Source organism: Aquarana catesbeiana, linkage group LG02 (assembly GCF_042186555.1).
Source record: "Aquarana catesbeiana isolate 2022-GZ linkage group LG02, ASM4218655v1, whole genome shotgun sequence".
Classification (NCBI taxonomy): Eukaryota; Metazoa; Chordata; class Amphibia; order Anura; family Ranidae; genus Aquarana; species Aquarana catesbeiana.
The window spans coordinates 716,289,862-716,305,727 of NC_133325.1; the positions used below are offsets into that span (position 1 = coordinate 716,289,862).

At 45.5% G+C, this 15,866-nt stretch overlaps 1 protein-coding gene across 1 annotated transcript in view; it reads right to left on the bottom strand.

Moving 5' to 3' along the window:
- Nucleotides 1-766: 766 nt before the first annotated feature.
- LOC141129168 (uncharacterized protein C3orf38 homolog) overlaps nt 767-15,866 on the bottom strand; it is a 55,094-nt gene continuing 39,994 nt past the window's right edge. The window contains exon 8 of the mRNA XM_073617005.1: nt 767-2,178. Coding sequence (XP_073473106.1) covers nt 1,753-2,178 — 426 coding nt within the window. The 3' untranslated portion in view covers nt 767-1,752. The remainder of the gene's footprint in view (nt 2,179-15,866) is intronic.

Sequence of the window (15,866 nt, forward strand, 5' to 3'; positions counted from 1 at the left end):
TTCAGGAGCTACAAATCTAGTAAATATATAGAAAACATAAAATAGAACAAATATACATATAGATATATAGAAAATGTATCATCAAACATATAAAACATGGTGTAAATAAAGAGACACAATCATTTAAATCAGTGGTCATCAACCCTGTCCTCAGGACCCACCAACAGGCCAGGTTTGCAAGATAACTGAAATACATCACAGGTGATATCATTTGCTGCTCAGTGATTGCAGTATTCTAGTCTGCATCTCCCCAAGGTAATACATGAAACCTGGTTTGTTAGTGGGCCCTGAGGACAGGGTTGATGACCACTGATTTAAATGATTGTGTCTCTTTATTTACACCATGTTTTATATGTTGGATGATACATTTTCTATATATCTATATGTATATTTGTTCTATGTTATGTTTTCTATATATTTACTAGATTTGTAGCTCCTGAAGAAGCGCTGTTAGGCGCACAACATGTCGAGCGAATAGTTCTCTTGTGACCCTCGTTTGGACTCAATCACTCCATGCACCTTACTTATGCTGAATAGCGTTACTGGTTACAATCTACTACAATCACTTGTTGTTTTTCTTTAACTATAATTGAAGTGTTTTTTGAGTCCCTAGGGTCACGCGTTTTATGTTATCTGTTATTACGTGTGTTTCTTTTTCTTTTTATGTGTTGTACATAAGATTTTTAACTTTTTCCATTTAAATAAATTTTCATATTTTTACTCTAACATATGTGCTTACAAAGTCCATTCTTGTAAATTTCATAGTTTTTTCCATTGTGGCAGATAAATCGGACACCTAAACACAAGATCTCCATCTTCCTCCTTCACAGAACGGCAATCTGCCTTTTTTACATAGGCAGACTGGCATTCTGCCTCTTCTGTGAATGATCCGTGGGTCCCGGCGGCCATTGCAACCGTCGGACCCGCTGATTGGCTCCCGCTGTGTCCAATCACAGTGTGAGTGGGTTGTCGGCGAGACGCGCGCACATGCCTCAGACCCACTGTACGAAATCACATATCTGTACGTGATTTCGCGCAGAAGGGCTGCCTTTCGGCAGTATATCTGCGTGGGGTGGACCTTAAGTGGTTAAATAATTTTAAATATATACGGCAATGTTCAATTTTGTGTATGCTGGTATGGCCTAGATCAGTGTTTCTCAACATTTGTTCAGTCAAGGCACCCTTTAAAATTATGAACAGTTTTGAGGCGCCCCATTCTAAAATGTAAAAAATATTCTAATAGTTTTACATAACACAGCAACATCAATACATGTAGGACACCCAACGTTAAAGGTGATCTGTTCTTCCAAAGCAAATACACTTTTGCAAACTGGTACTGACTAGTATTCCAGTGTTTCTCTTCTCCCTCAGTTTTTCTCCTTCACTTAGCTAATGGGACCCCAAAGCTGATGGTGAGAGGGAAGGGAGGGTCTAACAAGGATGCTATGCAGGCAACTGACATCCTCCTTATCAACTGATGATGTCATTGGTAGTTAGGAGGTTGGCATGGTGTACAATGAAAACCCGTGGCTTTGTGTAACCAAAAGGCAGGTTTCATCCACCCACTGGCTTGTATACAATTTTAGGGCAATTTGTAGGCATTTTGCCAAGGCACCTCTGAAGAAACCTCAAGGCACCCTGGTTGAAAAAGGCTGGCCTAGATGAATAACAGTTGACATTTTATGAGCCATTACTGCAGAAATCCAGAATATTCCTCAGGGTTAGCAAACTTGTTTATATTGCAGCACAATGTTATTTACCGATTGTGAGATCAGCATTAGTAATTTGGAATTTGCCATTGTCTGGGTGCTTAGTTAATTTATAAATGTGTTCAAACAGCCCTAGAAATGATTTCTCCTTGTGAACGGTTCCAGATACTTCCACTGTTAGTATGCCATGGTTGTTAAAACTGCTCCTTATTCCTCCAAGAGCATTATAGTTAAATGTTAGTCTTGCATGTCTTATTAAATCTGAAAAGATCCAGCTAGCCATATCAGCTCCTTCACCTTGTATGTTTTTACGTTCACCTATAGTACAGATACATTGGATAGTTACATTCTCATAGAAAACTGTAGCTGCCCAATCAGTTATATTTGTCATATGTTTAAGTTGAGGAAGCATATCATTATAAAACCAGCAACAGAACCGTTCTCCAACATCTTTCTGCTCCTGATTGACCTGCAAAAAATGATAGCATTTAGTCCAATAAAACCTATGATCTCTGGGCACATCACACATTTGTGGTCTCTTTTTGTGTCTTGCAGCAGTCTTAAATCCACTTCAGCATTATACACTTTCATAAGTATAGAGCCACCATGGTTTACACTTTACACCATTTAAATATTTACCATTATTTTTACCTAATGAAAGAAGATTTAAGCCCAACTGACCCATCAGTTTTAATCAGCTACTGTAAATACATTCCAGGTAATGTTTTATAGTTTGTTCCTCTTAAAGTAATACTAAAGGCAATGGGGTTGATTTACTAAAGGCAAATTCACTGTGCACTACAAGTGCACTTGGAAGTGCAGTCGCTGTAGATCTGAAACAAGGGGAAGCTCTGCTGATTTCTATCATTCAATCATGTACAAGCCAAAATGCTGTGTTTTATTGTCCTTGCATGTCCCCCTCAAATCTACAGCGACTGCACTTCCAAGTGCACTTATAGTGCACAGTGGATTTGCCTTTAGTAAATAACCCTCAATGTCTCTTCTGCAATAAAGTACACTTACCTGCCGGTTCGCAACCCTCTGCGGAATGTACACTGAGCTGCACATGAGTAATGTCATCCTGAACTAGCCAATCAAAACAGTAGAAGATTGGCATCTGGAAGAACTGGGTAAGAAGAACCCGGCACCAGACCGTTGGAACCAAGGTAAGTAACTGTGTCTTTAGTCCTGCTTTAAGATCATTCAGAGTTCATTGACAGGTGCATCTGACCTGCAATCTACTGTGGAGTTGCAAACCAAAGAAAAGATTTCACATATGGTGGAGGTGAGAAGGCAAAATAGGGAAACAAAAGTGTAGGGACCCTTTCTGAAGTTAGGGTCCCTAATTTGTTTGTGTTGTCCTTAACCACCTGCCAGTCGCTTACAGTGATCATACTGCGAGTGGGCGGCAGGTACAGGCACAGACTTGTGTAGGTATGTCGACTGTGCATGGGTGCTCCTGTGACCGATGTGTCCACCAGACACAGCAGAATAATGTTACCGGTACCTGACCGCTATGAGAGGCTGGTGTATCATGCAATCGCTATGATTGGTCATAGCGATCACATGCTTACTAAGTAAACACAACAGTTATGAATGGTTCCCATTACTTAGTGTTGTGAAGCTGTAATTGGCTCACAGCTATCACATGGTACCCGGCTGCCTGTAGCAAATGACAGCATGTTAACAGTAACTAAGCTGTCATGAATGTTAACCCATTCATACCAGATCCGAAGGGCATGGTATGGATTGGGGGGGGCTTCAAGCTGTTTTTTTTTTTTTTTTTTAAACCGGCCTTTCTTTTGTTTTAAATTCTGCTGAAAGCAGGGAATCTGGCAGCATGGTTGTTAAGGACGCGGCAGCCGAATGGCCAACCACTTCCTATTAACCACTTCAGCCCCGGAAGGTTTTACCCCCTTCCTGACCAGAGCACTTTTTACAATTTGGCACTGAGTCGCTTTAACTGCTAATTGCGCAGTCATGCAATGCCGTACCCAAATAGAGCTTTCTTTTGATGGTATTTGATCACCTCTGCGGTTTTTATTTTTTGCGCTATAAACGAAAAAAGACCGAAAATTTTGAAAAAAAAATATATTTTTCAAGTCGTCTTCCAGGACGGCACCCTGAGAGATGACTGGTCCACCTGACAGGAAACACAATCAATCAAGAGGTTAAAGGCCCCCGCCCCTCCCGATGCTTCTCAGTTTTTGATTGTGTTTCCCCACAGCAAAACCATTTGTTATTTTTCTGTTGACCTAAAAGCCTGGGGCTGGTGGTCTCCCCCTGGGAGCCGGACCAAATGCCTGGGAAGCCGCTGGGTCCGGCTGGATGTTTCTCATCCTTCCTGGGAGGTCTCCCAATCCTTTTCTCAGGGGGGGCAGCAGAAGCTGGACCCTGGTACAGTGACCGTTCTTTTTTCCATAGAAGAGCCCCCCTGAGTGCTGAAGAACCCTGGGTACAGTGGTGTACCCAGAACTTCAGGGGCCAAATTTCCTGTTGCCCTTCCTTACCTGTGCGGTGGCCGTGCAGTTGAAGGACTTGGTGGTTTTCCTTCTAATGGCTACAGGGACCCGTCCAGTGGTCTGGCCAGGGCTGCCGTCCGTCCGCCAACCGGAGCGACCGTTCGCGGGGGTCACGCGGCAGGAAGCTCTGCATGGAGAGTATATCTCCTTTGCTGAGTGTAGCTCAGCGCCCTGGCGCTCGGCGCCATTTTCCTGTAGATCAGTATCACTTCCTCCTCTAGTGGAGGAAGTGGAAAGACTGCAGCAGGACGTGACCTCAGCAGATCAGGTACCACTTCCGGTCTTCGGCAAGATGGCGGCGGCGGTGGCAAGATGCAGCCAGTACAAAGAGGATATAAAAGCCACAGGGAACAGGCGCCCATGTCTCCTCTGCGTTCCTCTATGCAGCACCTCCAGGGAGAGATCGGAAGTAGCATGGAACATGAGAAGGAGAGACCTGCAGGGTCTGCGCCAATGGAAGAGACCACAAGGGGTGAGTCTGACCGGCCTCCGGAGGTTTAGATGGGGAGGGTACCCCAACTCTTCTCCTCCGAGTCTCACAGTGTATGCCTGTGTGTTTTTCAGGGGAAGATGCTATTGCCCGTGAGGTTGCCAGCCGTCCTGTGAAGTCCTCCACCCGCTCTAAAAGATGTGGGAACTGTAATGACAGGCTACCCCCAGATTAACCTAAGCCCTTCTGTTTTAAGTGCATACAGAAGTTGACAGGGAAGGAGACATCTCAGATTATGAAGGAGTTTCTTACTGTGCAATCTGAGATGCTGTCCACCTTAAAGTCTTTTCAGGCCTCCCTTAAGCCTAGGGATTCAGAGGCTCACTCTAGTAAGGATGCCTCTTCCCAAGAGGGTTCCGCCTCCTCTAGGAGGTATCGGGTGGATCCACTCCCCCAAGATTCAGAGGAAGAGTGTGAGTCAGAAATCCCTAATCAGGAGTTTTCCGATGAAGGGGTGGTGGACAGCCAAGAGGAGGATGGGAGGGAGGACTCCAGGTCTAGCAGACATATATTTTCTGCTGACGACATGGAAGATCTTCTGAAAGCCATTTATGCCTCAGAAGAGATTCAAGAGCCTGCTGCGCAGGTGTCTGCTCAGGATAAGATGTATAGAGGCTTGATTAAACCTCAGGCCAGGGTTCTTCCGGTACATTCCGCCTTTAAGGAAGTCATCTTGAGGGAATGGAAAGAACCAGAAAGAAGGCTTCTGAAATATAAAACCTGGAAGCGTAGATGCCCCTTCTCCGAGGAGAATGAGGAAAGATTTTTCAAAACTCCTAGACTAGACGCCTCCTTAGCACAGGTCTCTAAGCAGTCGGATCTTTCCTTCGAAGATACCGGTAGTTTAAAAGATCAAATGGATCGCAGGGCTGAAACCATTTTACGCAGAGCCTGGAAAGCTAACTTTGCGGCTATGAGCCCCGCATTGGCCTTAGCTTGCATCGCAAGGAATGCCGACATGTGGGTCTGTAAATTGATGGACCATGTATCCCGAACCTCCAAATCCAAGGAGGTCCTGGATTCTGTGGAGGTCATAGAGAATGCTGTTGCATACTTAGCAGATGCTGCGGTTGAGACAGTGCGTACAACCGCTAAGACAGGTGCCTTACTAAACTCAGCCAGGCGAGCCCTCTGGGTTAAGACCTGGGATGGGGATAGCTCATCCAAAACCCATCTATGTGGTCTCCCTTTTGAAGGGACGCTCCTTTTTGGTGCTGGCCTAGATCAGGCTCTGGCCAGATCTACTGAGAAAGGGAAAAAATTTCCTACCAAACCTAGGAGAGAGAGGAAGCGTTTTTTTCGGGGCCCCCAGGCAAAAAATCGCTTCTCTGAGAAAAAGGTCTCCCCTAATAGACGTTGGGGCGTGGGAAAAGACAAACAAAAGACTGGCGTTCTCTTTTCCAGCCAGAAGTCAGGTGACAAGACCCCTAAATGACTTTCCGGTAGGGGGAAGACTTTCCCACTTTGCCTCTCAGTGGGAAAGGATCACTCAGAGCCCCCATGTTCTTCAGATCATAAGAGAGGGTTACAGATTGGAGTTTCTCTCCCCTCCACCCCCAAGTTTCTCTTGACCTGCCTTCCCAGGGATCCCTGCAAAGCAGTAGGAATCCTTCAGAATATAAGAGAGCTGGCCAGTCAGGAGGTTATAATACCTGTTCCAGTGGACCAGCAGGGTCAGGGGTTTTATTCCCACATTTTTGTGGTACCAAAACCCTCAGGAAGGTATCGTCTTATAAATCTAAGGAACCTCAATGTTTTTCTTCGTTACAAGAAGTTCCGCATGGAGAGTGTCTATTCTCTCAGGAGACATCTCCTCAAGGACGTGTTTATGGTGACCTTGGATTTAAAGGACGCATACCTTCATGTCCCCATATTTCAGGGCCATCAAATCTTCCTGAGATTTGCGATCGCCTCTCCAGAGGGAGTGCAACACTGGTAGTTCGCGGCCCTCCCCTTTGGACTGGCATCCAGTCCGAGAGTTTTCACAAAGGTCATGGCAGAGGTGATGGCTTTCCTTCACCTCCAGGGAGTGGCATTGATTCCCTACCTGGACGACATTTTGATTTACAGTCTAAATCGGGATCAACTACTTCTGGATCTATCCAGAGTAATGGAGACCTTAGAAGCCCTGGGATGGATTGTCAGCAGGGAAAAGTCCTCGCTGACTCCTGCTCAGACAAAGCTGTATCTGGGTTTCCTGGTGGACTCCTCAGAGCAAAAGTTAGTTCTTCCTCAGGGCAAGGTAGAGGGCCTCATATCAGCGGTCACGTCGCTGTTACAGGCAAGGACCATCTCCTACAGAGGTATCATGAGAGTACTGGGTCTAATGACGGCATCTATCCCAGCAGTTCCTTGGGCACAGCTACACTCCAGGCCCCTCCAGCACTTTCTTCTATCCTCTTGGGACAGAAAAAGAGACTCTCTGGACATAGAGATAGCCATCCCGGTCGAAGTAAAGAACTCCCTTCACTGGTGGCTCCTTCCTCAGAGGCTTCAAGGGGGCCTCCTTTGGAGCCAACCTCAGCCTCTCAGGATAACTACAGATGCAAGTTCCTGGGGGTGGGGAGCCCACCTGGAGGATCTAATAGCTCAGGGGTCCTGGGATTCAGAACAAAGAAGGGCCTCCTCCAACTTTCAAGAGCTGTTGGCCATAGGAGAAGCACTAAAGGCTTTCGAGGGAAGGATCAGGGGCCAGGAGGTGCAGGTCCTGTCAGACAATGCCACGGCAGTGGCGTTTCTGAATCATCAGGGGGTACCAGATCCACAACACTCCTATCCCTATCAACAGAGATCCTGTCTTGGGCGGAAAGTCGGATTCCTTCCATCTCCACAATCCACATAAAGGGGACGTTGAATGTAGAGGCAGACTACCTCAGTCGGCAGCCGATTCTGCAGGGGGAATGGGAACTGAATCCAGAGGCCTTTTCCCTGGTAAGTCGGCAGTTCGGCTTTCCAGAGATAGATCTCTTTGCCCACAGGAGAAGCAGAAGGGTAAAGAGATTATTTTCCCTTGCTCGAGAGAGAGGCTCAGAGGGGATAGATGCGTTGGCACAGGTCTGGGACTTCTGACTGGCCTATGCCTTTCCCCCTCTGGGGCTAATTCGGAGGGTCCTTCAAAAACTGTTCCTCTCAGAAAGCAAGTTGATTCTAATAGCCCCTTGGTGGCCCAAGAGAGCCTGGTTTCCAACCCTGCAGGGTTGGTCCATAGCCCCAACGCTTCACCTGCCTGTCCGGGGTGACCTTCTCCTTCAGGGTCCAGTCCGCCACCCAGACCCCAGCTTCTTCAAGCTGACGGCCTGGCTCTTGAAAGGCAAAACTTGCGGGAGAAGGGACTGTCGGACAGAGTAGTGGATACACTGCTCCTTAGTAGAAAGCCAGTCACGAGGCGTATTTACGCCAAGACCTGGGCGATTTTCTCTCGCTGGTGTCAGGAGAGAGGGACTTCTCAAAGAGAGATCCCGGCTATCTTAGAATTTCTCCAGGATGGAGCAGATCTAGGTTTGGCAACCAAGACCCTTAAGGCGCAGGTCTCAGCCTTGTCCTGTTTCCTTGAGAAACGTTTGGCATTACACCCCCTGATCAAGAGATTTCTCTTGGTCAGGGAGAGGTTGTCCCCTGTTCAAATATCCAGGTGTCCTCCTTGGGACCTTACATTAGTACTGGAGGGGTTAACAAAGGCTCCATTTGAACCGATAGATCAGATCCCTCTTAGGATTCTGACCTTTAAGTTGGCCTTTTTACTAGCAATCACCTCAGCTAGGAGAGTAGGTGATATTCAGGCTTTCTCTATTAAAGAACCATTTTTTACTTTATTCGAGAACAGGGTTATACTTAGGCAGGACCCCCTGTACCTCCCTAAGGTAGCATCAAAGTTCCATAGGACTCAAGAAGTAGTGCTGCCTTCCTTTTGTAGTAACCCCAAGAGTGAAGGGGAAGTTTCTTTTCATTGTCTGGTCGTCAGACGCTGCTTATTATCCTACCTAGAAAGGGTTAAGGAATTCAAAAGGTCCAGCCATCTTTTAGTTAATTTTTCTGGCCAAAAGAAGGGCCAACAGGCATCCAAGGCTTCTATAGCTATATGGATTAAACATACCATTTCGTTAGCCTATGAGCAGTCAGGTAAGGCAGCTCCTAGAAATCTTAGAGCGCATTCCACGTGATCTCTGGCAACCTCCTCGGCGGAAAGGGCCGGAGCTTCGGTGGAGCAGATATGTAGAGCCGCTACATGGTCAAGCCAGAACACATTCCTGAGGCATTATAGAGTGCAGTTACTATCCCCTCAGGACCTGGCATTTGGCAGGAAGGTCCTGCAAGCGGTGGTCCCGCCCTAAAGGTAGGCCTGAGCTACTTGCTCTTCTCTCAGGGTGCCGTCCTGGAAGACGACTTGAGAAAATAACCAGTTACACTTACCAGTAACAGTGTTTCTGGGAAGTCTTCCAGGACGGCAGGCCTACTTCCCACCCGTTCTATTTAGGTAGGATGCAATGTCTAGAGTGTGGTGGTGGTTATGTTTTTCACTCTCGTGCACTGGTGTGGGTCAATACTTTGTCACAACTGAGGAGCATCGGGAGGGGCGGGGGCCTTTAACCTCTTGATTGATTGTGTTTCCTGTCAGGTGGACCAGTCATCTCTCAGGGTGCCGTCCTGGAAGACTTCCCAGAAACACCGTTACTGGTAAGTGTAACTGGTTATTTTTATACTTTTTGTTATAAAAAAAATCCAACAAACTCAATTTTAGTCATACATTTAGGCCAAAATGTATTCAGCCACATGTCTTTGGTAAAAAAAAAGTCAATAAGTGTATATTTATTGGTTTGCGCAAAAGTTATAGCGTCTACAAACTAGGGTACATTTTCTGGAATTTACACAGCTTTTAGTTTATGACTGCCTATCTCATTTCTTGAGGTGCTAAAATGGCAGGGCAGTACAACCCCCCCACAAAATTACCCCATTTTGGAAAGTAGACACCCCAAGGAAATTGCTGAGAGGCATGTTGAGCCCATTGAATATTTAATTTTTTTGTCCCAAGTGATTGAATAATGACAAAAAAATAAATATTTTACAAAAAGTTGTCACTAAATGATATATTGCTCACACATGCCATGGTTATATGTGGAATTGCACCCCAAAATACATTTTGATGTTTCTCCTGAGTACGGGGATACCAAATGTGTGGGACTTTGGGACTTTTTGGGAGTATAGCCACATATGGGGCCCCGGAAATAAAGCACCGCCTTCAGGATTTCTAAGGGCGTAAATTTTTGATTTCACTCCTCACTACCTATCACAGTTTTGAAGGCCATAAAATGCTAAGATGGCACAACCCCCCCCCCCCCAATGACCCCATTTTGGAAAATAGATACTCCCAGCTATTTGCTGAGAGGCATGTTGATTCCATGGAATATTTTATATTTTGCCACAAGTTGCGGGTAAATGACAAACTTTTGTTTTTTTTGCACAAAGTTGTCACTTAATGATATATTGCTCACACAGGCCATGGGCATATGTGGAATTGCACCCCAAAATACATTCTGCTGCTTCTCCTGAGTATGGGGATACCACATGTGTGGGACTTTTTGGGAGCCTAGCTGCGTACGGGGCTCCGAAAACCAAGCACCGCCTTCAGGATTTCTTTTTTTTTTTTTTTTTTTTTTAACATAAAGTTTATTTAATTTTTCAGACAGACAGAGAATAAATCACAGTTCAATACCTTTTGGCATAGTCATTTAACAGTGGAATAGGATAGGTGCCAGATGCTGTCCGCTGAGGGCATTGTAGTTTGGATGCAACAAAACAGAGGAGAATGGTCTGAAATACCTCAATGAAGCATACTGATATCCTGTATTTTGGGGAGCATACTGACACTTGCGTATAGGAGGTCTATACGGGATAGTGAGTTATGTGATGAGGAGTGACAGGTATACATGCGGTCTGAGGGGTGCTTCCACCACCAGACATCCACCAACCCAAACACCTGCGCCCATCTAGAGAGGGCAGACTCTGTTTGAGGGTCTGACGAGAGCTTATCCAAAGATGGGTTAGGTGGGATATTAAAATCTCCAACTAGGAGAACATTATCTGTGGGGAATTGTGACATCAGAGAGGCAATAGATTGGAGGAGAGATAGAGTAGCAGGAGGTGGCAAGTATAAACCAACAATCACCAATTCAATCATGTCAATAAGCACATGCACCAGCATGTATCGTCCCTCCGGGTCTAGCTTTCCCCCAAGAATCTCACAGCCCAGGGATTTATGTATCAAAATACTAACCCCACGGGAGTAACTCGAGTGGGAGGCATGGTAATGATGTCCCACCCAGGGACGTTTAAGACTCATAATTCTACTGCCTACTAAGTGAGTTTCTTGAAATATACAAATTTGGGGGTTATATTTTCTTATATATTCGAAGACTAAGGAACGTTTGATTTTATTGTTGAGACCTCTGACATTCCACGATAGGATTTTCAATGGAGCCATATTATAGAAAATTGGGGGGGATAAATATCAGGAGGTCCTTGTAGCCAGGACCCGAAGAGACTGACACACCCACCAAGCCCAGAACCACAGAGAGCCTACTGATCCATAATATCCAGATTAGTAGAGTAGAGCCCCACAGATTATGCCTATTTACCATTACTATACTCTGTCCGATCAGATGTGAGCAAACAAAACAAAGATGTAGAACGAAAAAAAAAGAAGAAAAAAAAAGAAAAAAATTGAAAAACCAAACAAAAAACATAAAACCGCACCCAACCCACCCCACACCCTGATAAACATATCTCAGGGTGTCTGTGTACCCGAACCTATCCCAACAAACACTTATATATCTATAGTTTAGGAAAGATTCCTGTGGGGGGAGTGCGTAAGAGGGAACACACCCAGGACATCTTCCTGAAGGCGGGAACAGGACACTCCGCCAACCGTTATGTCTGAAGGCAACTTGTGATAGTAATACACATATATAGGAACATATCTATCTAGAATACTCAGCATGTTACACTTAGATCAAACTAAGGGCTCAAACTTAGTTACCATTTAACCTGTTGTTACCGATTAACTACTCTGTAAAAAAAACTAAAACTCAGAGTAAAGAGGAAGGATAAAGTCTCCCAAAGTCCTCCATGTACACCCCCACCTTGAATTCCCGGAGAGCCACAATGTGTGACAGTGAGTCCCGACATAGCCACAATCCTTGAACAGGGATTAAAGTATAGTTACATGTGAGTCCTGCAGCTGTAGAGGTAGTAGGTCCGGAGTCCATCCCTCACCTCCCCAACCGATCATTATGGGTAGGGGGGCCATTAAAAATTCCTTCCAGGAGATTAAAAAAAATAAAAAAATAAAAAGGGGGGAGGGGGAGGGGGGGAGGGAGGATCCCCAGCTCCATCTTGCAGGGGAGACACAACACAGAAGATGTCCAGTGAACCAGTCTATAACTGTTTCCCAAACATTTTCTACTCAGCACATAGAAAACAGTCCAGTATACGGGGGAGAGTGTGTCTCAACCGCTTACCGTAAGGCACCTCATCTCAGCACCCCCTGTATCTTCCCAAATGTCGGGTCGGAAGTCTCCACTCGCCGGATAACATAAACCTCCGGTCACCGGGGGGGGCGCCTCCCGCTGCAAAGTCTCACCAAACAAGAAGGGATTATAGCCACAAGGGATCAGTGAGCATAGTGACGTCTATGCGGGCAAAGACAGCATGTGACCGGGAAGGAGAAGGGGAGATGGACTCAGGGCGGAGAACCGGATCAACGAGCTCTAGGGAGGGATTCCAGCCAGCGGGTTGCCTCTTCAGGGGATGTAAAAAATTTAGATGACTCACCATCCACCACCTTAAGTCTGGCCGGGAATAACATATTGTACTTCAGCCCCTTCGTACGTAGCTGGGCTTTTACGTGGTCAAAATTACGCCTTTGCCTCTGAGTTTCCATAGAGTAGTCTGGGAACAGCATCATTTTTACATTCTCATAGCGCAGCTCCTCCAGTTTACGTCCCTCACGGCGCACCAGATCACGGTCTCTGAAATTGAGTAGCCTGAAAATAAAGGTCCTTGGTGGAGCCCCAGTGGGCCCCTAACGGATGGCATCCGATGCGCTCTCTCCACCGCAAAGTAAGGGGAGAAAGGAGCCTGAGGCAGTAGCTCGCGCAAGAGTCTCTCCGTGTATGCAGCTGGGTCGCGGCCCTTGGCACCTTCAGGAAGGCCCACCAGGCGGAGGTTGTTCCTCCGATTCCTATTCTCTTGATCTTCCGCACGAGATTCCACGGCCTTCATTTTAAGTTGCAGAGTACGGAGGGAGGCATCATGCTCTCGAATTGTGTCCTCTGTGTCCCCAATCCTTCTCTCAGTCTCCGATAACCTGTCACGGAACTTGTCCATGTCTCTTCTCACCAGCCCCATCTCCAACTGAATCTGTTCAATTTTCGCCGTAAGCATTGTCTGGCAGCCCGTGATGGCTTGCATTAGAGCATTAAACTGCTCACTCCCCAGTGCGGACGGGTCTGACTGATCAGTTTGAGACGCCATGTTGATCGTGTCGAGAGCACGTGTACCCCGGGGCAGCGGCGGGGATTTAGGGGTAGGATCCCGCTTGCGATTCGATCCGGAGTTTCCCTTTCTCATGCCCGAGATCAGCCTGCACCTCTCGGTCAGGATAGGAAGCGATAGTCCTATGTAAAACGGATAAATTAGCCTCTCAGATGCGGAGCGCCCGACACACACGTCCTCTCAGGTCGCCATCTTAACCACGCCCCTCCATGATTTCTAAGGTCGTAAATTTTTGATTTCACTCCTCACTATCTATCACAGTTTTGAAGGCCATAAAATGCCCAGATGGCACAAAACCCCCCCAAATGACCCCATTTTGGAAAGTAGACACCACAAGCTATTTGCTGAGAGGCATGGTGAGTATTTTGCAGCTCTCATTTGTTTTTGAAAATGAAGAAAGAAAAGAAAAACATTTTTTTTTTTTTCAATTTTCAAAACTTTGTGACAAAAAGCGAGGTCTGCAAAATACTCACCATACCTCTCAGCAAATAGCTTGGGGTATCTACTTTCCAAAATGGGGTCATTTGGGGGGGGGGGGGGTTGTGCCATCTGTGCATTCCATGGCCTTCCGAATCTGTGATAGGCAATGAGGAGTGAAATCAAAAATTTACACCCTTAGAATCCCTGAAGGCGGTGCTTGGTTTTCGGGGTCCCGTACGCAGCTAGGCTCCCAAAAAGTCTCACACATGTGGTATCCCCGTACTCAGGAGAAGCAACAGAATGTATTTTGGGGTGTAATTTCACATATGCCCATGGCATGTTTGAGCAATATATCATTTAGTGACAACTTTGTGCAAAAAAAAAAAAAAAGTTTGTCATTTTCCCGCAACTTGTGTCACAATATAAAATATTTCCTGGACTCAGCATGCCTCTCAGCAAATAGCTTGGGGTGTCTACTTTCCAAAATGGGGTCATTTGGGGGGGTTTTGAACTGTCCTGGCATTTTATGCACAACATTTAGAAGCTTATTATCACACATCACCCACTCTTCTAACCACTTGAAGACAAAGCCCTTTCTGACACTTTTTGTTTACATGAAAAAGTTACTTTGAACTCCCAAACATTATATATTTTTTTTTAAAGCAAAGGCCCTACAGATTAAAATGGTGGGTGTTTCATTTTTTTTTCACACAGTAATTGCGCAGAGATTTTTCAAACGCATTTTTTGGAAAAAAACACACTTTTTAAAATTTTAATGCAGTAAAACACACTATATTGCCCAAATGTTTGATGAAATAAAAAAGAAGATCTTAGGCCGAGTACATGAATACCAAACACGACATGCTTTAAAATTGCGCACAAATGTGCAGTTGAGACAAATTACATACATTTTTAAAAGCCTTTAAAAGCCTTTACAGGTTACCACTTTAGATTTACAGAGGAGGTCTACTGCTAAAATTACTGCCCTCGATCTGACCTTTGCGGTGAAACCTCACATGCATGGTGCAATTGCTGTTTACATTTGATGCCAGACCGACGCTTGCGTTCGCCTTTCCGCATAAGCAGGGTGGGACAGGGGTGTTTTTTATTTATTTATTTTTTTGCTTTTTTATCTTATTTTTAAACTGTTCCTTTAATTTTTTTAATCATTTTTATTGTTATCTCAGGGAATGTAAATATCCCCTATGATAGCAATAGGTAGTGACAGGTACTCTTTTTTGAAAAAATTGGGGTCTATTAGACCCTAGATCTCTCCTCTGCCCTCAAAGCATCTGACCACACCAAGGTCGGTGTGATAAAATGCTTTCTCAATTTCCCAATGGCGCTGTTTACATCTGGCGAAATCTAAGTCATGAAATGCTCGTAGCTTCCGGTTTCTTAGGCCATAGAGATGATTGGAGCCATTCTGGTCTCTGATCAGCTCTATGGTCAGCTGGCCGAATCACTGGCTGCATTCTCGGGTTCCCTGTTGGGACAGGAGAGCCAGAGTAAAACATGGAAGACGGTGGGGGGGGGAACATTCCCTCCCCCTGCTTGTAAAAGCAGTCTAGAGGTTAATTAGCCACTAGGATTGCTTTTACATGAAAGCCGACCGCTGGCTGAAAAGAATGATACCAAGATGATACCTAAACCTGCAGGCATCATTCTGGTATAACCACTCAAAGTCCAGCAACATACCAGTATGTTGCTGGTCCTTGTTGGGCATATATTGTAATTTTTTTTTCATGCAGCCTGTGGGCTGAACAAAAAAAAGAGATTGATCGGTGGGTATGCCCACCATTAGAATACCTCCCTTCATCCACCCACTTCTAATGATGGGCATACATGCACCATTTATATATGCCGAAGCATGGGGGCATCCGCCCAAAAGTTAGGAGCAAATCGCTCCTCTGCCCCTGCTGCCCCCATGCTTTGGCATATATGCTCTTTTTTTTAACTGTGGTGGTGAAATAACCCCCTACAGCGCGGGAGTCACGGCTTTATGTATCGTGGGAGCAAACGCTGTTGCAGTCAAGATAAATAAATCCGCGCTGCAACTGAATGGCGTACCTGCTAAGCAAATGACGGTTAACAATAAAACAAAGTAACATTACAGTATAACAGTAAGGCATACTATACCTGCAAAGCAAATACAAAAAAAAAAAAATAAAAAAT